Source organism: Notolabrus celidotus, chromosome 1 (genome assembly GCF_009762535.1).
Source record: "Notolabrus celidotus isolate fNotCel1 chromosome 1, fNotCel1.pri, whole genome shotgun sequence".
NCBI classification, from domain to species: domain Eukaryota; kingdom Metazoa; phylum Chordata; class Actinopteri; order Labriformes; family Labridae; genus Notolabrus; species Notolabrus celidotus.
In genome coordinates, this window is record NC_048272.1 from 30784928 (window position 1) to 30812223 (window position 27296).

The 27296-nt window shown below is 41.7% G+C and overlaps 2 protein-coding genes across 2 annotated transcripts in view; both read right to left on the bottom strand.

Annotated features, from left to right (window-relative positions):
* Positions 1-194: 194 nt before the first annotated feature.
* Positions 195-10062, bottom strand: LOC117821437 (protein phosphatase 1 regulatory subunit 15B). Its single transcript, XM_034695698.1, has 2 exons — positions 7062-10062; positions 195-3074 (listed from the first exon to the last, which is right to left on the bottom strand). The coding sequence occupies exons 1-2, from the start codon at positions 9015-9017 to the stop codon at positions 2859-2861; spliced, it is 2172 nt and encodes a 723-aa protein (XP_034551589.1). The 5' UTR covers positions 9018-10062; the 3' UTR covers positions 195-2858.
* Positions 10063-12741: 2679 nt separating this feature from the next.
* The window catches only part of pik3c2b (phosphatidylinositol-4-phosphate 3-kinase, catalytic subunit type 2 beta), a 46355-nt gene continuing 31800 nt past the window's right edge, over positions 12742-27296 (bottom strand). Inside the window, exons 23-33 of the mRNA XM_034686808.1 lie at positions 26198-26334; positions 25647-25816; positions 25402-25558; positions 24934-25043; positions 23759-23960; positions 22695-22819; positions 22466-22583; positions 19498-19573; positions 18068-18174; positions 17756-17884; positions 12742-16058 (exon numbers count right to left, since the gene is read on the bottom strand). Of these exons, the coding sequence (XP_034542699.1) occupies positions 15867-16058; positions 17756-17884; positions 18068-18174; positions 19498-19573; positions 22466-22583; positions 22695-22819; positions 23759-23960; positions 24934-25043; positions 25402-25558; positions 25647-25816; positions 26198-26334 (1523 nt within the window). The 3' untranslated portion in view covers positions 12742-15866. The remainder of the gene's footprint in view (positions 16059-17755; positions 17885-18067; positions 18175-19497; positions 19574-22465; positions 22584-22694; positions 22820-23758; positions 23961-24933; positions 25044-25401; positions 25559-25646; positions 25817-26197; positions 26335-27296) is intronic.

A 27296-nucleotide genomic window follows, 5' to 3' on the forward strand; every position in this document is an offset into this window, starting at 1 on the left:
TGAGTGAAGGGAGACACCTGCTGGGTGAGGGTGAGGGTTACAGTTTAACAGTGTTCAGAGTTATTTAAAAACAGACTCCTGCTAATAAAACATATTTGAATCCACAAACTGAGTTCTCCATGTGTGAGGACACAGGAGACAGAGACTTACAGCTGCCGATCTGTGGAGACAAAGAAGAAGCAAAGGACTCAGAGTGTGGTTATTAAATATTGATTTAATATTTAATTGTCAAACTTCTTTTTTGTGATGAAGTGAAGCAGAACAAGCCAGCCACCAAACAGAAGATGCTTTAGAAAAATAAGCATTTATGATTAAAATATGACCAAAGATTTATCCATCTCTCCTCCTGCTGGCGTCTAACAGACCTGCAGACGGGGAGGTTTCAGTGCTGCCTCCTTATTCTAGTGATTAGATGAAAAGATGAGACGACAGAGACATGGCTGAAGTTAATTTAACACTGCAGTAATTGAACACCTTCAGTCTACATGGAGACCTTCTTACTTCTCGCTACAGATTTTGATGTTCTATTAACCTGGGCCCCCCTTTTTTAACATATTCATGGTGTCTCTGACTTACGCGTACCAAAAGTTTAGGAGCTGCTCTGGTAAAGATCTTCCTCCTGCAGCAGGTAAACAGGCTGTGACATAATCCTTGATGGATCAAAGCGTGTCCACTGTTTCCAGTTTTCCAGGTTGTATAAGAGTCTGACAACATTACAGAAAGGAGTTTTACCTCAGAAAGTAGGAGTTGTTGGTTTACTTTATCTGTCACTTTAAATGTGTTACGTTGAATCCTCTAGGCTGTTTAACAGGAGTTTGGAGCTAAATCTGTATTTTTGTGACGAAAATGTGCACAAAAACGAGTTCAGATGAAAACAGACAGTTTTTTTTAAACCTGAAACAGATGTTACACCCCTCTGATCAAAGCCACCAAACTCCATTAACAGAAACAGTGAGTCCACAGGAGTCGCTGGTCTACCTCTGCCTCGATTGATTGAAGCTTTCGTTTCTTCAGCTTCCTGTACTCGAGAGTCATTTTCACCCAAAATATGTCAAAATGTGGCCCAGGATTGAAACAGATTCATCCAGAAATTTTGTTTGCCGAATATTTTTTAATTTAGACTGTCATTTTACACACTTTAAATCAAAAGAATCACAATGTTTTATGAGTCGACAAACCTCTAATCAAATGTTTTGATTTAATCTGAACACTGATATATGAATACTTGGTACGAACACAAGAGAGGACTTCATTTGGACTTTTATTTTGTTCCTTCTCTCTGCTGATGGATCATTTATCTCCACACTGGGAACCTTTGTAGTCAGTTTGTATTATTAATAAGATAAATCTGATAATCAATAATCTGTCGCTCTTTATTTAGGACGCTTTTTTGTTCATTTTTAAAAGGTTTGCCGATCTTCCCTCTCCATTTCTCCTCATTTTATAAACAAGACAAAAATCTGATTCAGCAGAAAACAATGTATCTTTCTGGATTAAACCTGTTTTTACTAAGTTGTATTTACCACCTTAAGTTTGGATTCAGTGTCTTTCAGCAGGAGAGAAAGGAGGGAGCACAGAGCGGCTGGGGGTGGAATAAGTTGCATGTTTCAGTCCTGGCTCTTTTTCAAAATGATCATTTCTCAGTTTCAGAACATTTTAACTTATCTGTTTTTCATAAATCTGTCTCCTCTGAGCGTCACACTGAACACTTTTTATACTCTTAAAAAAAGTCGGGACAGTTGAAACCTCTTCAGGACGAAGTGATGCTCTGTGTTTGGGAAGTTTGGCTTTAACACAAGCTTATGAGCAGATCAGAACACTGCTGATTATTGATTTTCAGTGATAGTGTTTAGTCGTGAGCGAGCAGGTGGAGGACACTTTTCTACCTTTAGGAGAGAAATTCATCCAAATCAGATTCAAACACTTCACGTCTTCGCTCCAACTCGAGCAATCTTTGGCTTTAAAGGTGAAACTTTTTCTGCAACAAGAAGAAATACTGAGATCATCATTTAACAGACATGAACTTATTCTGTGTACTGTTTGATTCTTTAACACGAGGGGGACGAGAGAAAGAAGCTGCTGCTTTCATCCACAAGTTTAAATAAATGAAACAAACTTTGAATCATAAACCGGAGCACGAAGCCCAGAGGAAGTGAAAGAAGCACCTGTATTTATTCAAACATCTTTCTTTTAATCGTCTTCTGACTCCTGGGAGTTCTCTGGACTGTCTTGCAGGATGAAAAAAAGCAGCTTGTTTCTGAGTCCGGGACGAAACCTTTGGCACAGAAAGTAAAATATGAAGTGATGATGAGCTGAGGTGACACTGATAAGAAGCTGCAGACAGGTTTAGACATCTTTTTTTTCCCTGGAAATAAAAACACGCTGACATTTCCACACGAACGCGCTCCTCACAGTGATTCAGCCCTTCCTCTGCTTGTGTGCGAGTCTGCTGTGAAGCGACCCTGATTCTGTTTGATGAGTCAACTGCGTCAGAAAAGACGAAGCGGTAGAAACAAACGAAGGACTCAAACGTGAGGTTGAACCCTGTCATAGAGGCGGTCAGTGAATAAAGAGTTCAGCAGCTCTCAGTCGGTCCATCTGCTGTCTCTGTGTCTCTAAACACGTGCAGCCGCTCTCACTGTGACATGTCAAACTAGGTGATGATCCTTACACAGGATAAAGGGGACAGCCCGATCCTCCTCATGCATCACAGACAAACAGGGTGGATTCATCTTTCCTGTAGGTGCAGGACTCTAGAGGACAGAGTTTATGTCCTCATTCGTCCTGGATGGACCGCAGAGGACACGCCAATCCTCCTCATGCGTCACAACTTTAGAGGACTGACTGGTGGGTCTTACTTAGGCGTCTTGGACGTACAGGACGGTGAGGCGTCGGTACACCAAGCTGCGGTGCTGCGGCTGCAGGCAGAAGGCGATGCTCTGCTCCACCTCCTGACAGCGCCGCAGGAATCTGCAGCGGTCCCGGGCCAGCTCCTCCCACGGGCCGCGGCGGTCCTCCTCCTCCTCCTCACTGCAGCTCGCAAAGAACTCCTCCACATCGTCACAGAAACGGACCTGACAGGAAGAAGAGAAGAAGAGTCCTGAGTGAGCGCTGTCGACTGATTTCAACTCCCCTTGATCTAAAGCTAAGCCGCTAAAGACTGAACACTGAACCCGGTGAAGCTGTCTGGTCCATATCAGAGCAGACTCTGGATTTGTTTGCAGTGTAAACACTCTGGCTGGATCAGGATCAGTCTTTCAGGTCACATACTTCAGATTGTGACATCATTTTTCTCAATATAAATATGACAAATGTTCAATAAAACTTAGATATAAATAAACCTGTAATTACACCCCCCAAGCACTGGAAAGAGGGGCGCCAATGAGCCTTAAACACTACTTGCCACCCAACATTAGATCAGTGTTAATTTTGGCAGCTATTTTAGATTTAGTCTTAGTCTTCAGATGAAAAATGCCTGTTTGTTTTAGTCACATTTTAGTGTTTTCAGCCCTTTATAGTTTTAGTCTAGTTTTAGTCACATTCTTGTCTTTGATTTTTGCAGAAACATCTTCACTCTTTAAATAATTCATGTAGTTGATCAGATATTGGTATCAGGGTTCTACCAAGTGTTAGAACTCATGTGACCACTGTGACTGTATTTTGATTCTCTTGATTCACAGAAAAATGCCATGAAAGAGTTGTATTGCACATTTACGGCGGCCCTTGAATGCACCTCGCAGCGACAGAGGCACTGGACAGTCTGTCAGTTCACGGCACTCTGAAACGAATCTGCATCTTTGTTGACTAGGAGTTGATCAAAACTTACTAAATGTGTCTGATGTTTCACCAAACTGGATTAAATCAAGCTGTAGACGCGGAGCTTTTTAAAGGTGAGAGCGGCAACAACGGCAAACATTAAATATTAAACAGACGTCCCCTGGTTGTGTCTTGGCATGGAGGTAGGGAGAGCTGGTTCACACTGTACACCTGCTGCAGGTAGTGACCAAGCTAACACTGCGCCTGTCCACATAACTTTTATCTTTAAAGATAAGACGCACAGCGGGGGAAACATGGATTTTTGAATGTCCGACGATCCTCCACTAATGTTTTTCGTCTCGTCATCAAAATCAAAACATATTTTCGTCTGAGTTTTTATTATCAGTGATGCACTTTAGCTCGTCATAGTCTCGTTTTCGTTGACGAACATTTACATTCATAATTTCGTTGACGAAATTAACACTGCATTAGATGAACACACAGCTGAAACGAGCGACAGCGACACAGAAGAAAATAATCTACAAACTAAAACTCCACAAAATTCTCATCGTACACAAAACACCTGCTTCCAGTTAGCACCGTAAGAAATGATGATTCAAGAAGCTTATCAGAAAACTAAATCCAGATACAAGATAACAAACCATCTTCAACTTTCACTCAGGAGCAAAAATATGCCTTTAAATTTAAATGAAATAATGATTCAAAATTTATCGTGATAATTATTGATAACGACTGATATGAAATATTTTATCGTGATAACATCATTTTCAATATCGCCCAGCTCTACTTGAGGAAGAGAAAATCCTGCCTCACAGAGAGACAGAGCAGAGCAGCAGGCACACTGAACCTGAAAGCTTTACTTCTCTGATTTTTAAAGACTTCTATAAATAAAAACATAACTGACGTAACTTTAAGGTGGTTTTAAAATATTAACCATAAGCCTGAGCATGTGTGGAGGTAAGCGGACCACATGTTGAGCTAAGTTTCAGCCCTTTGTTACATTTTGAGACACAGAAGTCACACTGCTGTGAGCCTCTGTGCACCTTTTCATATCTCCAATAATTCAAACAAATCCCTCCATCCTGAATATCTAAGATACTGTTTAACTTCCTGCTGACAATAAGCTTTATAATCAACCCTCCTCAGCAGAACTTCCCTTATAAATAACTGCCAAACTAAATAACAACAGATATTTAGCAGAGGCACATACTCTCTGTTTAACAATATGAGCTGATTAAAGTGATGTTTTATAAAACATTACATGTAGGAAAACAAAGCTTAAGGTAACTTATAAATGTTTGTCTCTCTCAGCCTGTCTGGATCAACCACAGCTGAGCAAACGATGGCTAGGGCTGTGTATAAATATCAAAACATCAATGTATCCTGGTGTTTGTTTTCAAGACAATATATTGATTTTTCTTCCTCTTTAAAGTCTTGTAATCACATCGAACTCCGCTCCACATGTTGTTTGCGGTCGCTCCTGAAGCTTCAGCAGAGGAGAGTCAAATATTAAGAGATAAAACTTTGAGAGCGAGCGCTGCCGTGACGAATAATAAAGGTGACACTAACAAAACCAGACGTTATTTTCTTGTTGTGAAGAATCTGAAAAATCTCTGCTCAATCATCCAGGAGGAAGAAAATCCGGGTCATGTGACCGCCCTGTGTTTTAATATGTTGGAATAGAAATTTTGTATTGTGAGCAAGCGGCAACCTCTGGTCTAAAAATATGAGTCCAATGCGGAAGCGATAAAAACTGCAGTTTCTCGAGTGTCCGCTTGAGGCTGGCTCTGGAAGTACCGGAAACCACATACACACCCATTAAAAAAAGAGGATCTTTACAGCAGAAATAAAAATGTTTACAGTCTGGTACAAAAGACAAGTGTGGTCTGGATAGCTCATGTCTCGATTGGCACACACTGAAAGGGGGTGAGTTTTTTTCTAATGCTGCAATTTCGAAGATATTGAGATTACGAGTCTTCCAATGAGAGGCACAGCTGACTTGATTGGCAGGCGGGAACACTGTAGCTGTTGGCTAGGAGGCTCAAAGCCCGCCTCTTTATGTCACAATCGCTCGACAGCAGCAATATGGCTGCTGCGACGATTGGCCTCTAAAAAGTGCTTCAGAAACAGATGGGTGACGTGACGGTGGACACTCGTCTGTTTCTCAAGCGTTGTTTTGAAGCCAATCGTCGGCGGGAGCCATATTGAAAACGCTGAAGTTAACCTAACTACTGTTGAGTGATTGTGATGTAAAGAGGCGGGCTCTGAGCCTCCTCGCCAACAGCTAAAGTGCTCCTGCCTGTCAATCAAGTTAGCTGTGCCTCTCATAATGGAAAACTTGTAATCCAAATACCTTTGAAATTGAAGCGTTATGAAAAGCATGTCCTGAAGTCAATTTAGTGTAAAATCTTAAAATAAGTCTATTTTGACTACAGCTCAAAAATGACCTCAAAGTTGTTCAGGATTTCTTTTGTCTCCAAAAATTGTCGCTGTTTAAAAAAAGTTGTTTAAAGAAAGAGATCCTCAACGGGTCAGACTCGTGCTCAGGTTTATCCTCACCTCTTTAAACTATGTCTGTCCTGTTCTGATTTTCAGTCTGCTTTGTTCTCATGTCTCATTTAAATCTTCACGTCTGAAGCCAAAAACTGATCGTCAACACTCGATCCAAATCAGAGCGGAGACGGGCTCAGAGGGTTCAGACTGAATCAGGACTCATAAACCAGCAGGGACTCTAAAGTCACTGTAACCCTGTCCTGAGTCATGATGAAAACCTGCTCTGAGTTTCACTTCCAGTCATCATGTTCCATCACGCGGAGAGACGCAGTAAAACAAAATGCCCCAAATATAGAGGCCGTGTTTCAAATAAAAGACCTCAAACAGTGTTTAAAAGGCAAAGAAAACTATCACTGTTCAAATAGACTTTAAGTATCTCTCCTCTGTTTGGGTTTTTAATGATTAAAAGTTCAACGTGCCCTCTGTTGGAAAGATTTAGACCACGTACACAGACTCCCTCTGAGATAATTGTGACCAATATAAATTAAAATAGTTAATTATAATCAGAATTATCTGTACAAAGAAACCTGTGTTTCTTGTTTTCAGACATCATGTAATGCTTCTGGAAATGAATGGTGGATGTGTGAAGCCTTGATGGTGTAATTGTAGGTTTGACTGCAGGCCTGTAGGTGGAGAAGTTTCCTAACTTTGACTATAACTCTACAGCAAAGCTTCATACTCAGAGAAACAGACACACATGCTGACAGTGTCCAGGACAGACACAAACTTACCTTCTTTCTGGTGCTGCAGGTGCGGGTGCTGCTGGAGGTGCAGGGTTCAGAGAAGCCACTATCTAGCCTCTCCTCGGCCTCCTCCTTCCTGTACTCAGGTGGAGAGGTGGAACAAGAGGGAGTCTGGGAGGCCTTTTTGGCCTTGGCCCTGACCCGGGGCCCTGCCACTACAGGCTCTCGAGTCCTGACGGAGGCCTGGAAGTTAAAGGGGCTGTAGGGGTCTGCAGAGCAGCTGAAGGAGCTCCACAGACGGAGGCTCTCCGCTTCGTCCGCATCGCTGGCCGAGGTGGAGTCGTCCCAGGATTCGTTTCCAGAGGGAGGGGAGGAACCGAGGGGAGAGGAGGTGGCAAGGGAGGATGCCGGGAGCAAGGTGAGGTCAGGGGAGGAGGCTGGGGTGGACTGGGCAGAAGAGGGAGGCGTGGAGGTGGGGATGGCCCTGGGTGGGGTGCTGCGGGTCTGCAGGCGGGCAGTGAAGTTCTGAGGGTTGTATGGGTCAGAGTTTTGGCAAAGGGAGGTCCAAAGCCGCTCCGCCTCAGAGTCCGCCTCACTGTCTGAGTCTGCATCGTCGTCTTCATCTGAGGAGTCAGACAGATCAGATGAGCCCTCGCTGTCAAAGCCATCATCATCTTCATCATCCTCATCACTGGACTCCCCTTCAGACTGGCTGCTGTCCTCGTCGCTGCAGGGGCAGCCCATGATGAAGGCGATGGCCTTGTTCTGGCACTGTGGGTTAGGGAGGGCCGCCGCCTCCGCAGACTGAACCTCCTCAGCTGCTGCATCCTGGTTTTCCTTGTTGCTCTTCGTCCCCTCTTTCTTGTCAGCTTGTCCTGATGTAGAATCTCCTTCCTCGGAAGTCTCTTCCTCCATGTCAGTCTTGATGGCGGATCTGGTTTCAGGCTCCTGCTGTGGTGTCCCTTCACTCAGGGTTTCCGCAGCGGACATGTGGCACACCTGGAAGTGTTCCTCCTCCAGGCTGGAGTAACCATTGTCCTGATCAGGGGTGAGAACTGCCACCTCACTGCAGGCGGTGGCGGCTCCTGATCTGCTCAGGTGGTTACATATGCTGAGATGCTGGTCAGGTGTGGATGTCTCTGTATTCTGGGCTGTGTGAAGGCCTCCATTGTTGGCCGGCTGGTCTTTGTGGTCGGCCGGTCCAGTGTGTTCTCCCTGCGTCTGGCCCCTTATGTCACTCTGGACAAACACAGTGGTTGTTCCTGCAGCAGGGGCATTTATCTCAGCCTCTGGTTGTTGTGAACAAAGCCGGCCTGTCGCTGTCCTCTCCTTGACCCGGGACAAATCTGACAACAGTCCCTTCTGTAAGCTCTCCTCACCTCCCCAAAAGCTGCCCCACCACGTCCTACTTTTACCTCCACTGCTCTTTGCTGAGGAGTTGACCGCCTCCTTCACCCAGTCCTTCCCCACGGAGGGTTTGATTTCCTGAGAAGACACCGAGCTCAGACTGAGAAAAGTCCCAACAGAGGATAGATATCCAACCTGAGTCTGCTGGCACAGATTAAAGTCTAGTTCCTCCGTGCTATGAATCCCTATTTCCCGCAGAGAATCTGAAGTCAGCCACGGCAGAGTCTCTCCGCCTGAGGGCTCCAGCAGGCCGGAGGCTCCGTGGTGCTGACACTGCAGGTAGGTCAGGTGAGGAGCCGGGTGCTGCGGCATCATGTCGTCCAGCTGTCTTAAAAACTCTCTTCCTTCATCAACAAAGCTTGATTTTAACTCCCCGCTCATCCACCCTGCTACGTTGTCAGGCAAGGCCATGTTTCGGGATCGACCCGGAAGATACTTTTGCAGAAATGACATCGCAGGCCTTGAAACCACCGACAGCAGGCCGATCCACGAGCTTTCCTGACTGTCGAGGCCGGGGGAGGTGACTCCATGCCCGGCTGGAGAAGGCGAGCCCTTCCCGCTTGTTAAATGTCCCTCACCGCTCATACTTCTAAACATTTTAAATCAATTTAAAAGTGCAAAATATGTGTTATCTGAAGTAACCTGAGCAGCGGTGATGAATATATGTCAGTATATCTGCTGATCTGACAGCTGTCAAACTAAAGGAGGCTGCAGCCCGGCCTAACAGGAGCACATATGAGCACTTTCCATTTCAACAAGTCCTTTCAATAAACATCTTCTTTATTCTGCCTGGGCCACAAACCCACCATCAGAACCAGAGGGAACCCATGAAACATCATCCCTGACCCCGGCGCGCTGCTGGGAGTGGTGGTTGGACTTCTTTCTGGTGGAGAATTTGGTAAAAACGGCGACGGGGCTGGAGAGCAGACACACACCAAACACACTTGAATTCCGGTGCGAGGTAAAGTCTAGTCGTGAGGTGGAGAGATGAGCCATGTTGAGAGGTTTTAGAGTGGGTAAAAAGGCGGCAGCTGCTCGGTCTCCTTCGGCTTCAAACCAACCGGTGATGATAGCCAGTTAGCTTAGCATTAGTGATATGAGCTCGACGGTAGATTATAAATCCTCCTTCTTCACGACACGATGAGTCGAGTACTTTGCCGAGTTCAGCCTGCTTAATCTCCTACCAGCTGTAATACCGAGTCAGTTCCCCCTCTGTAGAGTTATTTCAACCGTCGTGTCTCTTCCGTCTGTCCGTCTTTAGCTGCATTCAGAGATTTCATCAGAAAGTTCAGGGACCGCGGACAATTAGTCGAGTCTCACTTCACGCAGAATCCTCGTGCAGGGAGCGTCAAAGTGTTACCGGACCCCAGGGAGTGTGTGACAGCTCCACGTGCGCCCTGACACTCCAGTTGCATAATCAAAAGTGGGGACAAGGTCTCGGAGTGCAAAACCTGGACGCTGCCACGTGTTAATCAGCACCAGCTTCCCACACGGTCCCTACCTGACTGAGACCCAGTGCTGTGGTCCAGGCTGCAGGTTCAATCCAACCAGACTGTCTTTAAAATACACTTAGATGAGTTTAATCAAGAGGAGCTCTGGGTGTTTTGTGGAGAGGCAGGGGCGTCGTAGTGGGGGGAAAAGTGGGACTGACTACCTAGGGCCCAAGTAGGGAGGGGGGCCCTTAATGGGCCTGAAATAAAATGTGTTTTCTGCTACTCTTTTCTTTTGTTATAACTGCAATAAGATAACTAAAATTGTCTGAATAAATAAACATACATTCAAAATAACAGTAAATACTCTGTAAATAATCATGTAGATATACAATGTAACAATTCTCCAAGCAGAATTCACATATTTGTATTTATTTTATTATTTAACTATCATCTACATGTACTTTTTTTAATGTAAAACTACCTCTGCACTACTCACCACTGCACTATTATCATATTATGTTTAGCCTGTACATATTAGTCATGCCTATTTGTTGTTCTTTTACATTTATTTATGTTCTTTTTTATTTTTTTGTATGCCTTATTCTTATGCCTTTGTACAAAGAGAGCACAGTTTACCAAAACAAATTCCTTGTGTGTTCAAGCATACCTGGCAAATAAAGCTGATTCTGATTCAGAAATCCTTTCTGGAAAAAAGGGGAGTCCCTTCCTTTCGACTAGATTGATCTAGTCGGCTCTATGAGATGTGCTTCTCATGCCTAAAGTGGGTAATAGTCATATTTTCATAGCATCAAGTGTGGCTGAATCTGATTGAAAGTAAACTGTAGTTTTTAGAGTTTAATTTTACTTCATGAGGTTAGATTATACCAAATAACACCCCTTTTTTATCATTCAACAAGTCACTTGACTTCAAATAATCTTGTTTAAAGAGGCGGACTGTCTGAAGTGTCAATATTGTGCAGTTACATTTGGAGAAATTGTAAAATAAATAATATTGATATGTAGCTTTAGATTTGAGTCGGTTTACCCTGATAGTTTTAAGCATATATTTTTGTTTAATGCAAATAAAGCAGTATTATAGCAGCAATGTTATATTTTGTAGGGTTGGCTGTGGTGATGGGGCCCACTGAGATATCTATTCAGGGGTCCCAGAATTCTTGGCGACGCCCCTGTCGACAAGTGAAGTATATTAACTTAACTTTCAAGAGAAACTACTTTGTGATTTACTTTAAATAACCTGAAACATTTTTATCTGGAAAATATGTCTTCAAGTTTAGCATTTTTGAGAGAGTTTGTTTGAATAGAAATACCTAAATACAACGTATGATGACTAAGGGTGGTGTACAAGAGAGTTAGGGAGACAGAAGAAGAGAAACATCTAAGATTTTGACAATAAATGAGAATAAAATCATAATCCTCTTGGATTAAAGTTTTAATTTACAATAATACATTTTAAGTCCCTATTATTATATTTCTAATTATTGATAACATGTACATTATGTATTATATGACTATATTTGATATATTAATGAACACAATTTTTATTTTCATATACACTTTTACTATTCATGGTATATGCCAGGGATTTTACATGATTTTTGATTATTTGAATAAATGTTTAATGATGAAAAGATCAATAGTTCATGTCACTTTTATCTCATCTTAAAATCTATTTATCACGTTTCTTTGACAAACCTCTGCTTGTAGTCTGGTACAGCTGCCTGCCTGGTTGTAGGGCATGTGAAATGTTTGCTCCAAAGAGTTCTGGGCAGTGGCGTCCTCAGACTGTTTGAGGGCTAGGGGTGAAAACAAAAAAAAGGCACCTCCTTTCAAACCTGGGTCCTCCCCCAGAAAAATGTTATTATCTAACACTTAATTTCCTCCATGAATGGTGAATAATTATGTGACCAAGTTTAGGGGAAATTGAATTATGAAAAAGGAAAACACAAAATAATTAATTTATTTCTATTTTATTGATTATATTACAAAATTAACATTACATACCGTACCATAAATAACTGCAAGGGCATCCAGAGGGCACTCTTTTTACATTGAACTTCCTGGAGGGGCAGTATTTTATACAGTTGAGGCCCCTTTTTTACATTTTAGGAGCAGCCAGAGGGCACTTTTTCATGCACTTTCTGCTGAAAGAGCACCAGAGAAGGCAATTTTTTTTATGTTTTATCTACTACATTGAAATCCAAGAGGGCACTTTAGCATGGTTTCTTTTGGACATGATGGCACCAGGGGGAGAAAATAAACAAAGGATGAGGTTAAGTGCAAACTATAGAGGTAAAAGTAGAATATCTAGATAGTATCCATACATATATCATTTCTAACTAGCAAGTCTAAAACAACTTTGCAGTCTCTCTCTCCTTATGTCTGCAGGAGGGGTGGGGCTACATTTGAATAATCAGCAAATAGTTGGCAGTGACTATCGGATAGTGTTTTTGCTTGACTTGCCAATGTTTGACATTTTGAGTGTAAAGTCTTTATATAAAAAATATCAACTTATCAGCTCAGTAGAATAACATTTAGTAATTTAAGTTATATATGAATACAAACCAACTACAGGTCCAAAAACTGCTGAATCACAAAAAACAGCAACAATGAGCTTTTTGGGAGGCTTAAAACTCTGAAAGAAGCACGCAGATCGTCTTTTTCATTAAAGCAGCATACAGCAATTTTAAACTTCTATTTAATGTGTCTCTAACTAACTGTGAAGAAATGACTTTGAGATCTTATAAAAGTAAAAGTACAGACACTGAGCAAAATGTGCTGCATCTAAAAGACTGATGTGTTTAAATCACAGGGAAGGTGTGAGAGGAGGGAAGAGAAGAAAGAAGGAGAAATATCAGGACCATAAAGAGTTTGTTTTTCAGTTCAAGTTTATTTTGTAGTGCAAATAATACAAAACATGTTTCAAAATGAAAGTTACACGTTAATAAGAGCCTGTAAGTCAGAGCGGTTGGTCAGAATCACATTTTCATGAAGGTCAGTATGTACAGTACATAAAGGTTCAGTTCATTTTGAACTTACATTCTCTTCCCGGGGCTCAAACTCCTCCACCCTCTCTGAACAACCCTCTCCTCCGTCAGATCAACATGATTGATTTCAAGTTTTTGTTTAGACTGCAGCGGAATCATCGCTTCAGATTTCACCAAACTCATCAAAAAACTGCAGTTTGAAAGACAGATGGCAGTGAGGTCTTTAAATACACAAGTTTAATATTTTTCATTCAGGTTGAGGAGAACTGTGTGCACTGGATGAAATGATTTCTTCTTTTTCTACACTGCGTCTCAAAAAAATTCCATGCTGAATCAGGAACTACTCAGCAAACATTTACACCTCTTGTTTTCACAGACTTGAGATCAATCTGAGTTTGTTTTAGCATTTTTAGACATGTTTGACGTTTGGGAGAAGAGTGTTGAGTGGATCAGATGGACGAGTTTGTTTCCTGCAGTTTTAGCCCCTCTCTTTGTCTACAGCGCAGAAACAACCTGCAGGAAATCACTCTGTCCCCTTCAGTAATCACTGCAGCCTGGGTCTTTAGAAACCCACAGAGGCAGATTAAAAACGACCACAAAGTCTTTCTCAAAAAGTACAAAATTCACGCACAAAGAGAATAAAATAAAAAGAAACAGGAATGAAATGTCGGAACAGAAGTCAGAGTGCGGCAAAGAGCTGGAAGGCAAAGTGAGCAGCAGCGCCTCCTGCAGGCTGTAAGAAGCTCTCATGCACCACAGATAGAAAATCAAATCCACACACCCTCACTATAAAAATATCCTGCATACCGCCTCCGCTCTGTACACTTGCTTCCCTTCAGCTACTCTCTATTAGCAACATTTAGGCTAAAGCTCTGTACACAGAAACACTGCAGCTCACAAAGTTTAAACTCTTATAGTCACCGTTGGTTTGCGCCGAAAACTCAACAAGGCCCGTTTGTTTGCATCACAGCACAAACCATCACAAACCGACCACAGGTTTTATTTTCAGCTCACATAAAGCTGCAAAATATGTTTCTTGGAAATCTTTCAATGCAGCTTCAAAATCCAGGAAAATCCTTAAAAACGATTCACACTGATTGATCATTTCTGACTGCTTCAAAGAAATTTAAAAACATCATTTGAATTAAAAAACTGAGGAAAATGTGAAATGACGTCTGAGTCGTAAATGTGCTTCTTACTTTTCCTTCAGCAGATAAAAGCTTCTATTTCCCGGAATGCAGCTGGATAAAATGATGGATGGGTTAAAAGCTCCTCCTCAAAGTGAAGCCAGAGCATATGGGGGTCCCCCTACTGACTCATAAACCCTGCCTCCTCCATGTTAACAGATGGGACATGGGTCAAACTCTAAAATCCAAATACAGGTCAAATAAATGTTTGTCAAACATGGTTTCTGTCATTATAGTTAGTTCTTATCATGCTGCTTTATGTCACAGTGTTCATGTTTCTGATTAGATTACTTTGAATTAGTTACTTGATGCTATAAAAAGAGATATAAAGTAGGAAAGAAGCGAGGGGCAAATTAGATTAAATTTTTAGATCTAACTTTTCTTCAGAGTTTTGACTTTTCTCTTGGAATTCTGAGATCAAAGGTAGAATTCTATAATTTTGTCTTTGATCTAAAGGCAGAACTTTAGAATGTTGTCTTTGATCTTAAAGGTAGAATTCTAGAATTACGGCTTTGATCTTGAAGGTACAATTCTGAGAAAAAAAGGGTAGGACTTAAAAAAAATGAAGTGGCTTAAACCGTCTTCCATTATCAACACCATGATTGACAGCTCTGTTGACCAATGAGGCTCCTGCAGCGCTGTGTGCACCAGATTATCAGAGTAGAGGAGGAACTGTGAGAGGAAACGTAACAAACACTAACACAAGAGTCATTTAACTTTCCATAACCGTGAGTATCTGCTTCAAACCTACACACTAATCTGTTCAGTCGTGGACTAGACCCAACTAAGGACTGGACCCACCAGAGGGAGCAACCATGCTTTAGCAACAAGGTAATGTGGGTTTGTTAGAGGAGGGGGTGTGACGTCTATACAACAGCTCGTTAATTTGGCTTCACTTTTGTACAAGAGGAGGTGCTGTCCATCTTTATACACAGTCAATGGTGCTGGCTGAAGAATTGTGAAATGTGAAGTAATTGAAATGTTATCTCAATTAAATTAAATGTAACCTTCTGATCCTTTCCTTCTCTCTTTGAATGACATGATTCCAGAGTTCACATTTACAACGTTCACGTCTGAGAAATGAGCCGACAGCAAGAAAAAAACTTCAGAAATTAAATCTGAACTTAGGTCAGTGGAAATGATCCTAAAACAGAAGTCACTTCATCAGGAGACAGAACACAGGGAATCTAGACAGGAAACTCGTTCATTTTTGTCTTCTCTTCATAATGAAAGCTTGAATCAGAGTGAATCCACAGTTCATAACCATATCAGTTTCAACATTTTCACACAAAAGAAAACTCCTTTAAAATTATGAACTCTGAGACCTGCTGACACTAGACTGGACCATCCAGAGTTAAACTGTTACAATAATGTTATATTTCCATTTTTTTTGTCCACAATTTTTTGTTAATTTGAGCCAAAGTTAACATAAGAGCTAACTATTTAGTTTAATTTGTTAAAATTTAAAATTATTTTATTACAAAGTTTGCTAAAGGACCTGATTGTGTAAATAAATCTGCCTAGTTCACAAAAACCTCTTAAATTAGTTTTTTTATTTAATCCAATAAATTACTAAGAATTCCACATTTCTGTCCAAGTTTAAAATAAAACAAACATTCAAAAAATAAACAGAAATATTATCCTGATGTCGTCAGTGAGGTTAAACCACAGCTCTTAACTGGACTCTAAACCTAAACTCCCTCAAACACAGAGGAAGGATCAGCCACATGGCTTTTACTTTGAAAGGACTTTCCTTTTTTTTCTTCTGTCCTGGTGAACCAGCTCTCTTCTTCTTCTCCACCACTTCATCTTCCCTGTCACTCAGTGGGCGGAGTCAGAGCTGGCAGCAACCAGCTTGTGCCAGTCCACCCAGTGCTGACCCGGGACCAGCCTCTTCAGAGGAATGAAGGTCTCTCCTAGCAGAGTGTTCTCCCAGAACGCCCCGTCGCCCAGAACACGCAGGTGGATCACCCTCTGGTCCAAGTCCCCCCGGGGGATCCGCTCATACACCAGCTGCAGGGAGAGAGGAAAGGAAAGTAAAAAAGAGGAAAACAGAGGAATATAATAAAAATAAAAGACCTCAGAGGCTGAAAATGTAGTGAAAAAGGTTTAAGAGACAAAAATAATCAGACTTATTTCTGAGTTTCATGAGTTCACATGACAACAGTCTCTCGTGGTTTCATTATTTTTTAAAGAACTGTCTGTTTTTACCTTTGAGTTTGGTTTCAGAGACAAATATGTGAGTCAGCTCTGAAACCTCGGGTCAATGTGGCTCATATAGATAACAATGTAGGAACTCTGGGAATCATGGTTGATAATTTTGTATTTCCGGTGAAGCAAGCAGTTAGAGACAAACAAGTCCCAGCTCAGACTTCCTCCCGCCTTGCCCTGAATTGTAAACAGTCCAAGGCGCAACATGAGAAGTGAGCGTGTGCTCAAATAGAAAGTAAAGAGAAATTCAGCTCTCCAGATATGATAAACACTTGTTTCTGGGTTCATTACATCCCCCGATAATGAGTCTGTTAATCTGTCTGTGGTGAGTCTCAGTTTCACTGTAAACAGTGAGATCCACAGAGGCTTCACTCTGGCTTCCTTCAGCGGTATGAACCTGAAACAGAAACTGATGTTCTTCTAATTAACGGGTCTTGAGTTTGCTGAAATAACAACATCATGATGTAGATTAGTCAAAAGACGAAAGTCAAGCTTTGTCAGGTCTGTCCTCAAGAGGAGAAGAACACTACTTCTACAATGTTTGTTTGTTGAATGGAGGTCTATGAAAGAGGATTAGAGACACTGATCTTTTTTAAGGTGTGACTTTCTTCACGGGATGTTCTTTTTCTTCTCAGAATTCCGAGACAAAAGACAGAACTGTTCCGGAATTCTGTCTTTGATCTTAGAATTCTAGAACACCTGCTGCCCTCTCTGGGGGGGATCCCTCATTTCTGATGCATTTCACAGAATCAGGAAATCTAAACACTGATTGTCTTCAGTGACACAGCATCAAGTAGATTCAATTTCAAATTTCAGGTTTGAATTTTTAAATGAAATTGTTAAATCCTAATCTCTTACATTTGAGTATTACGGACTTCTCTGTTGTTGTCTCTTATTGCTAACAGCTCGTCCTCTCTGACTTTGTTATTTCCTGCTTATTATATTTCTCTCTGCACTGTAGCAGTTTAAGATTGAAACAAATGGAAACAGCAGTTAAAATTCAAAGACCTGTGTTTTTTTAAAGTCTACTTTAAGCAGGTTCTGAAACCTCGGGGGCCGAGTGCACCAGCTGGGTGTTAACTACGTTGGTCGTATCTCTTATGTCGGACTTAAATACAACCGAGTCTTTGACCAGATCTGGCAGAGCATGCACCAAGCTGCACCCGCTCTTATCATGCGCAGTCATTTGAACATTTGTGGAACGCTGAGTGTTGCAAGTAACACACTTCTATCCACTCTCCAATCCAAATATCTGCAGGTTGGAGCATGTTCGTCTGAAATCACACAAAGTAGAATTTTCTCTCAGTCAGATCGGCACACCTCGATGCTGCTGCTGCACTCACTCAGCCCCTGATGATTAACTGCAGAGTTCTGATAGGCTGTCAGCACTCTCTGTTTCTGTGACATAAAGCTGAACATTGTCTGCGTAAAGACGAACATTAATGAACAGAGGGATGAAGCACAGCCTCTGATTGGCAGACAGGAGGTGCACTTTGTACCATCTCATTGTAGGTGGGGTTACAGGTGCGTCGTGCCGCCTTGGTCTTCCTCTTGCTAGTCTTCTGGGGGTCCGGGAGGAGGTACAGCTTCACGTAGGGATCCGGGTCTGTGCCGTCCTGCAGGGGCTGCTACATGGACGAAAACACAAGACTCTCAGTTTCAGCAGGAGAACATTCACATTTGGTTCATGACATGATAAAATGAATAAGATCTTCTGTTTAAGGATTTCAGACGGTGAACTGAAGTCACAGAGCAGTGACAGAACAACAAGTCTGAATACACACTAAACACACACACACACACAAACTGACCAGTCCTCGTATGTGCATGACCATGATGAAGAGTTTGTCGTTCTTGTAGGAGATGGACAGTTTGACCTCCCCGAGCTCTTTCCCTGAAACTGGAGTCCATGTCACCTCTGCAACACACACACACACACACACACACACACACACACACACACACACACACACACACACACACACACACACACACACACACACACACACACACACACACACAACCACACAACCACATTAAATACACAAAAAACAGTTTGTTTCGTCAAATATTGAAGCAGCTTTAATCAGACGCAGTGAGGAAGCTGTACATTATTGTACTCTTGAAGATTGTTCATGTTTATTGTCGTAGACGTTGTAACCGGTGAGCGCACAGACAGTGAAGAGCAGTGAGTGTGAGCTCCAGCTGTGACACACACTTTGTGCAAATTGATGCTGATGCTGAAAAACACACTGGACTTTAGACCTGACTGTGTGTGTGCATGTGGGGGTGTGTGTGTGTAAGGTGTGTACTTGTGCAGGATTTGGGTGAGTAGATAAACTTTAACAGACTTTAATATATCAAATGGAGCACTATGAGGCCTCCATCTGAGAGAGATTCATAGTTTATTGGAGTTTGAGAGACGCTGAATTCATTGGCCCCGCCTTAGAGACAAAATGAGGATAATTACTCCTCCTTGTGTAAACCTGCCTGAGAGTTTTATCAGCAGGTTTTTAACTTCAGGACACGTTTGAGGTTTGATTCTTTTTAGTGACAAATCTGCATTGCTAGCTGGAAGTCCTGGCCTACTCATGTCTCCCTGTTGCATCCAGAGCAATCATCCACTCCTAAGCCGTTGTATAATGCAAAAACCAAAAAAAAATTATTTGGTGTTCTTAAATTGTCACAAAACCAAAAATTTTACAGATGATGCTAAATTCTAATCTTATAAACAATACACCAGACAGACACGGTAAAAAAACGTGTAACTCTAAATCAGTCTAGCTTCCACTGACTCCTCCCACTATCTGTGTGCCACACACAATTCTATATTAAAGAGTCAGTGTCTTCTCATCAAAAAATGGAACTAAAATAGTTTATAAAAAAAAATCCAATTAAAATTTTTACATGCTTTACCACTACAAATTCTCAACTATGCTAACTCTAAATAAATCCATAAACAGTCACTAATAACCTGTTACATTGCTCTGCCTCATACAAGTGCTGCAGATCAGCAGCTGAGCTAACACCACCAACACATTTACACTGACGCTGGAAAACGTTGACTAATGTGTCCCCTAAAAATAAACTACTGGGTGTGTGAATGTGTGTGTGTGTGTGTGTGTGTGTGTGTGTGTGTGTGTGTGTGTGTGTGTGTGTGTGTGTGTGTGTGTGTGCGCGTGTGTGTGTGTTTGTGTGTGTGCGTGCGTGCATGTGTGTGTGTGTGTGTGTGTGTGTGTACCTGCTGGTTTGCTGGGTGTAGTTCCTGGTCTTTCATCTCGGGGCAGCGGGTGGAAGAAGGAGTAGACGAGGTCAGACTGCAAAACACACAAAGTTTATATATTTAGAGTTGAATGTTTCCTTTCTTTATAACCATCTCAGCACAGAGGATTTCACACACACACTGTAAGATACAAAAAAAAGACACAAAAAGATGTTATCATTTTAATTATTCTAACTTTTATATCTTTTATTTATTATTCTGTTTTCAAATTTTTTAAATTTTTAGATAGACTTTTTTTTTTCCCCTCACATTCTAATTCACATATTATACTCAATTGAGTGGTCATGGAATAATTGAAATTATGTCTCAATATCTGTCTCCCAGGCAGTTTTTGTTTTATCCCATGAATGAGTAGTCTCATTCTTGATTAGGTTATCTATTTTGGAAATTAAACTTTTCTTGAAGGGATCAATATTAAGATCTGAATATATTAGGTCATCCGGGGGACGTGTAGGATAACTTACAAAGTATTTAGAGATAAAGCTGCGGGCCTGGAGATACCTAAAGTAGTGGGATTTTGGCAGATTGTACAGCTGGGACAGAGAAGTAAATGAAAGGAACCACTGTCGTTAAACAGATCATTAAAGAAAACCAGGCCATTTCTATGCCACATCAAGAAGGCTGAGTCTAACTGAGAGGGTCTGAATAAATGATTGAACATTATTGGAGAGAGTTTGTTTATATTATTGAAACCAAAGTGCTTTCTAAATTGGCACCAAATTTTTACTGAATTTTCAACAACTAGATTCGAGTTTAAATTCTGGTTTCTAGTGCTTAATGCAAGTGGCGCTGTCAGAAATGAAATTGGAGATGTTAAAAGTGCGGCCTTTAGCTCCATGTCTACCCAAAGGGGTCCCCCCTTACCTATGAATGCAATAATCCAGTAGTAAAGTTTTGCAATGTTAGCAGCCCAGTAGTAGTGTAAGAAATTATTTTATTTTATTTTTTTAATTAAAAACATTTTTTCAAAGACACCTTTAATGAAGACGTTGGATAACGATACGTATATTATAGGAGACTTGCATACGTATAATTATACATATTACAGTGCATTTAAAGAGAATCAAATAAATTACAGAGCTTCATCAGACATGACATTATAATTCTTGATGAAATAATATGATGCATGAAAAACGGTAGAAAAATATAACTAATAAACAGTGAAATAAGATAAATATTTATTCTTTACATAATTCTTGTATTAAATCTAAAATGTGTGAAGCTTTTTTGTTGTTTATACATTTTAAAGAGTTTATGGAGTATTTACATTCACTGACAAAAATATAAAAGTGTGGGTGAGACTTATCAAATTTGGATTTAAGTATATGGTATTTACCAAGCAGTATTAAGAGATTTATCAATTGCTGGAACTTCTTATTTTCCCTTTGATAATATAAGATTATGTTTTTAGGGGTTAATAAATGCAACAGTGCAAGAAAAGAGGTTGTACTCGGTTTGTTTGATAAAGTCTGATGAGTGGGAGGATTGAAGGTTTTATGAGTGAAGTAAAGGAGTTCTTTGGAAACAACTTAAGATCATTTACAACCCTCCAGAGAACCAGTGAGCCAAACACGAGAGGTCATAAATTTGCTCATATCAGCTTCAGTCACCTCTGACGTTTCAGCTTTTAATGAGTCAGTTTATCACGACCACATCAGGAAGTTCATGAGATAAACATGAGTACATACATGTGCAGAGTAAAACAGGGTGAACATGTGCCTCTATCTAAAAATATGAACAAGGATAAGAATAAAACGATATTTACAGATGACATAATGTGTCAAATGATATTCAGCTGCAGTGTGAGTGAGCTGTGAACTGCAGCGAGAGCAGAAGCCCGTCATCCTGCCAACTTTCTAAAACTGGACAGACCTGATACAGCAGCTGTCCCCACCCTGAATGTGTGTGTTTGTGTGTGTGTGTGTGTGTGTGTGTGTGTGTGTGTGTGTGTGTGTGTGTATGTGTGTGTGTGTGTGTGTGTGTGTGTGTGTGTGTGTGTGTGTGTGTGTGTGTGTGTGTGTGTGTGTGTGTATAGAGTGATAGGTCTTCTCTCACTGAAGAAGTTTCTCAGAAATCCCTGAGTAAAAATGAAACTGAAGAAGTTGATCCAAAACGTGAGACACACACTGATCCTGAGTGACACAGCAGCTGCACATACACAACACAACACACACACGTACACAACATGTATGCAATGTGTGCAGTGTGTTGTGTGTTCAGAGTCAGCTGGATTTACTGTCAAGTTCTGCAGGGATGAAGACGTGTGTGAATTTAAACTGCATGGTGACCTCTGATCGAATTCAGCTGCCTTTTTTCCCAGGGCCTTTTTTAAACTTCTTTTGAAACATATTTTTGGCCCTGAATGACTAACAGGAACAAAAAAGTTTTGTTTTCATTTTGTTTTGGTGCCGGACTTCTTGTCCCGCTCCATCTGCTCTGTTGAGATTGATGCATAGTGCTCCGGCATCGGGCAAAAATAGAAGACTTGCATATGTGATCCGGGGGGCTCTGGCAATCTGATCAGAGACGTGGCCGGAACGTAACAGAGCGGATCCAGTGGAAGTTAACACATTGACTAGAATAGAAACCTATCAACTCCGGTGCTTCGACGGATTGGAGACGGATCTGGTGGAATTTGGGCGTAAGAGTCTGACAACATTACAGAAAGGATCCTCACAGAGAGAGAGCTTTATGAGGAAGAGGAAGATGAAAATGAGAACACTGGAGTTAAGCTCTGCTGCTGCTTTTATCAGTTTGCATGTTTGTGTTACTTTCACTTTGGTATTTTGAATAGTTTCATTGCATTAAACAACATTTGTCTAACATAACTCTGGTCATGATGTAGTTGAGGAAGGTTCTTTGTCAGTGTAGTCTGATGACTTTGTCTAGAGTGATGTGCGTGATATGGAAAGTGCAGCTGACTCACCTGAGCAACCTCCGGGGCGGCATGGATCAGATGCCACACATATCCGTTCAGCTCGTCTTTCCTCCTATCAGCTGTAGCCTCGCCACGGGACCGACCAATCACAAATCGGCTTGGGAAACTGAGGCCGGGACAAAGAGCGAATACAATAAACTTTGCCTTTGATTTTTCATCCTTCATTATGTCAAAGCGATCAACTCTGCTTTCTGTATTTCAGTGTTCGTGTGTGTACCTGGGGAGTTTAGATGAAGGGAAGACGAGTCTCAGTTTGCTGTGAAGTTCATGAAACTCTTCAAACGTCCTCTGAACCAGCTGCACTTCTTGTAGCCCCTCACGCTCCACCTTCACAACAAAAGCCTGAAAAACACAAAACATGTCAGACGATTAGCCGAGCCATGACTCAGGATTCCTTTTACACCTTGTTTTTATTTCTGACAAACATCAGAAATAAAAACAAACAAGAGTGTCTGTCTCTCGGTCTTGTTAGTTTTAAACTCATGATCTTATTTTTCATATATTCTCTCGTCACCGTTAGTACCTGTTATATTCATATCTCTCTGTGGTGAACAGCTTATGTTTCCCAGTTGCTCTGTTCATGTTTTTAACTCATTATATCATCTATTTAAACCCAAACAAAGAAAATACTGAGTCTCAGTTTCACTGTAAACAATAAGTTCCGCAGAGGCTTCATTCTGGCTTCCTTCGGTGGTATGAACCTGAAACAAAAACTGATGTTCTTGTGATGTTCTTGTTATTAAGGGGTCTTAAGTTTGCTGAAATAACAACATCATGATGCAGATTAGTCAAAAGTCAAGCTTTGTCAGGTCTGTCCTCAAGAGGAGAAGAAAACTACTTTACAATGTTTGTTTGTTGAATGGAGGTCTATGAAAGAGGATTAGAGACACTGATGTTTCTTTTGAAGGTCTGACCTTCTTCATGGAATGTTCAATTTTTTCTCAGAATTCTGAGTTCAAAGACAAAATTCTAGAACTTGTTCTACAATACCTCTGCTGTTGCTCTCCATACAGACTGTTTTTTCTGCAGACAACAAAGCCTGCTGACTCCTGATTTGTCAATACTACTCAGTCCACTCAGTTTGTTTGTTTGTTGAATGGAGGTCTATGAAAGAGGATTAGAGACACTGATGTTTTTTTTTAAGGTCTGACCTTCTTCATGGAATGTAATTTTTTTTCTAAGAATTCTGAGATCAAAGACAATTCTGGAAATCCAGACCCTTGAGTCCAGACTCCTCAGGTAATGTATAGTATATCATCTCCAGTGTAGAGCTGGACTCACGTATCCTTTGCTCGGGTTGGCGGTGCGGATGTGTCTGCAGATGTAGAGGTTCCTGATGACGCCGTCGCTCTTCGCCGTATGGAGTCTAGGAGCAAACGACAGCGTGGGCCGATCCTCCGACGAGGCGAACTTCATCTGAGCCAGATTGTGGATGAAGAAGTTGAGTTTGGTGGCAACACTGCCGAGGCTGGACTCAATCAACCTGTTCAGGTCGCACAGAGAGGACGGTTAGAGAACCTGTCTGACTCTACACGCTTAGATTTCACTTCCTTACTCTATTTATTCCCTTATTCATGATGTTGATGTTTATCTGGTTGGATTTGGGGTTAGTTTCTTATATTTGTGTGAGACATCACCCTTAAACTTCTGAGCATTATATTCATGGTTCTAAATGACCTCGGCCTGATTTACCTGCTGTCTCAGGTAAGTGAGGTATCAGAGTGTTCACATGTTGAATCATAAAGACAATTTATCAGCAGGAAACGAGTCGGACAAACACATGTTGTTCGTGGAGATTTTATCATTATCTTGATCTCTCAAACGGTTTACAGCATCTCAATGTCCCTTTCAGTTTTGTTTTGAGTATGAACTGCATTATCACGAGGTGGTGTTTTTATGATGGTTAAAGAGTCCTCAGAGAGAGCTCCTGTCTTAGCTTCTGCATTTTTATCAGGGAGTCTTAGTCTATAGTGATTCAGGGACAGAAACTTTCATGCTCTTTTAAAAGCTGTGATTGGTTGACCCCGCCTCCTGCCTGTAACACCCAGGGAGTAATTGATGCTGCTCTGGAATTGTTTTTCTCTGGCTTAGGGCCAGTTTATTTGGCGGTCTAAACACAAAGAACTAGTTCCAGATTTGGCACTTGGTGGAAAGGTGTGTTAGTGTGCTGCAGGAGGGTGGAGTAGAGACACACACAGAGGGAATGAGGAAGCATTTTTGTGCAGTGGTTTGAATGTCATTATCATAAGTTCTTCAGAGTTTAACTGCTGTGAAACAATAAGAAGATCAACTTCTTTGTTTCACTGCGGTTCGTTAGTCTCTCTATCTCTCTCTCTCTCTCTCTCTCTCTCTCTCTCTCTCTCTCTCTAAAGGCATCAATGTAACATTTTGACAACATTAGTGTGTGTGTGTGTTTGTGTGTGATTGTGTGTGTGTGTGTGTGTGAATGTGTGTACCTGGTGAAGTACATGGTGGCATCGGCTTCAGACTCATGAGGTCTTAGCGCATCGTACACGTACTTCAGATCATCCAGATCAGATAGTTCAGGGATCCCACAGGACAACATCTGCATAAACACACACAGACACACACAAACACACACAGACACACACAGACACACACAGACACACACAGACACACACAGACACACACAGACACAGACACAGACACACACAGACACACACAGACACACACAGACAGACACTTTAATTTTGATACTTAAGGAACACTGCCTTCACTGTTTTTAAGATGAATAATGAACAATAACAAACATATGAGACTCTACAAAGTTCCGACTGAAGGACTGTGTGTGTGTGTGTGTGTGTGTGTGTGTGTGTGTGTGTGTGTGTGTGTGTGTGTGTGTGTGTGTATGTGTGTGTGTGTGTGTGTGTTTGTGTTTGTGTGTATATGTGTGTGCTCCTCACCAGGCCCAGCAGGTTGAGGAACAGGTGTGCGTGTTTCCTGATCATGTTGTACGCCTCACAGCACAGGTCCACAAAGTCGTGGAAGCGGCTGGATGGTTTGTCTCCTCCGTTGATGACGTACGCCATGTCAGAAGTGAACACGAAGGGGGCGCGGTCTCTGCAGGGTCACATGATACGATTACATAAAAACACCACGACAGCGACTCAGTGTACTCTTAATAGGTAACATTAAAATGAACCCTCACCGTTTGATGTTTCCAAACATCTGTGCGTGTCCCAGGAACTTCCCGAAGTCGATGTGGAACATGTGACCGCTGGTCTTCAGCATGATGTTGTCATTGTGGCGGTCACAGATTCCCAGGATGTAGGTCGCGACGCAGCAGCCGGCACACGAGTAGATGAAGTTCTCCACCGCCTGAACTCAGAGAGGAAGGGGTTACTTATTCTTATATCTGAGCCGACCATCACATGCAGTGAAGTGGTCACCGGTACATGGTCTCAGGTACATCAGATAAGTCACTGAGGTCATGATCAAAACCAGGACCATTGAGGTAAAAGTTTCTGATCCAGGAAATGTTCACTCTACAGCATCATGACAACAGGTGATACAACAAAAGAAAACCCCAGACACGAAGTCACAGGTGGCATGCCCAGGTGTGTTCACTGCTAGAATAGAAGCCAATGCGGAAGTGTTAAAAACTGCAGTTCCTCGAGTGTCCACTTGAGGCTCGCTTCAGAAACAGATGGGTAACGTCACAGATCCTACGTTCAATATTTATACAGTCTATGTGTGTACCTTGTCGTACTGCTCGTCAGTAGGGTTGTGTTTCTGCAGCCAGTCAGCCAGCGGCCGGTCCTTAAACGACCCCGTGACTCCGTGTTCCACCTGGATCTTTCTCAGAGTGTCGGCCTGAGGGATCATCTCTACCATGCCTGAGGACAGGTAAGAAAACACCTGTCAGTAGGGCTGGGCGATAATTCGATAACGATAATTATTGCGGCCACTTTAAATAGAGGGGGGTGCTAATGAGCCTTAAACGCTAGTTGCCGTTCAACATTTACAGAAGAAGAAGACGGCATTGAACAGCCACTCATGTCGCAGGATGAGAGGTGTGGGGCTGAACGTAAACACAGCTGAGACGAGGGACAGCGGCACGGGAGAAAACTCAAAACCTAGCAGCTCAAAGCAGAGTCGTTAGTCTGACACTGTGCTGACTCTGCGTTAACTATTTAATTAATACACTTCATTAAATAAACTTTCAGGATGTGAGTTAAGGAGGAGCACACTCAACACTGAATAACCGTGATGCATTCACTGCACTATGGGAAACAATACCACTCTGCCTATAACCCTTAGTAATCTTACATGGTTGTGCATAACTCAAAACAATACTCTACTAAACTGATACACAGTACACAATTTAATATATAGTTGTTCAAAATGTAAATCAAATTATGGAAATAACCTCAATCTGAGAACAATAAGAATGTACAAACTAAACTTCACAAAAATCTAACTTTACACAAAAGACCTACTTCCTGTTAGCACCATCAGAAATGATGGATTCAAGAAGCTTGTCAGAAAACTAAATCCAGATACAAACTAACAAACTGTATGGTTTCTTCAACTTTCACTCAGGAGCAAAAATCTGAGTTTACATTTAAATGAAATAAGGTTTTGATATTTATCGTGATAATTATCAATATCGACTGATATGAAATATTTTATCTTGACAACATAATTTTCAATATCGGCCAGCCCTACCTGTCAGTCACACTTTTCAAAGACAAGAGGTGTGGTGTGATTTATAATGATGCACACAAGGTGCTACTGTGTCAACCTCTCCCCCCCTCTGACACACACCTGTCCTCCTTTAGCATACAGCCTTCCAGTC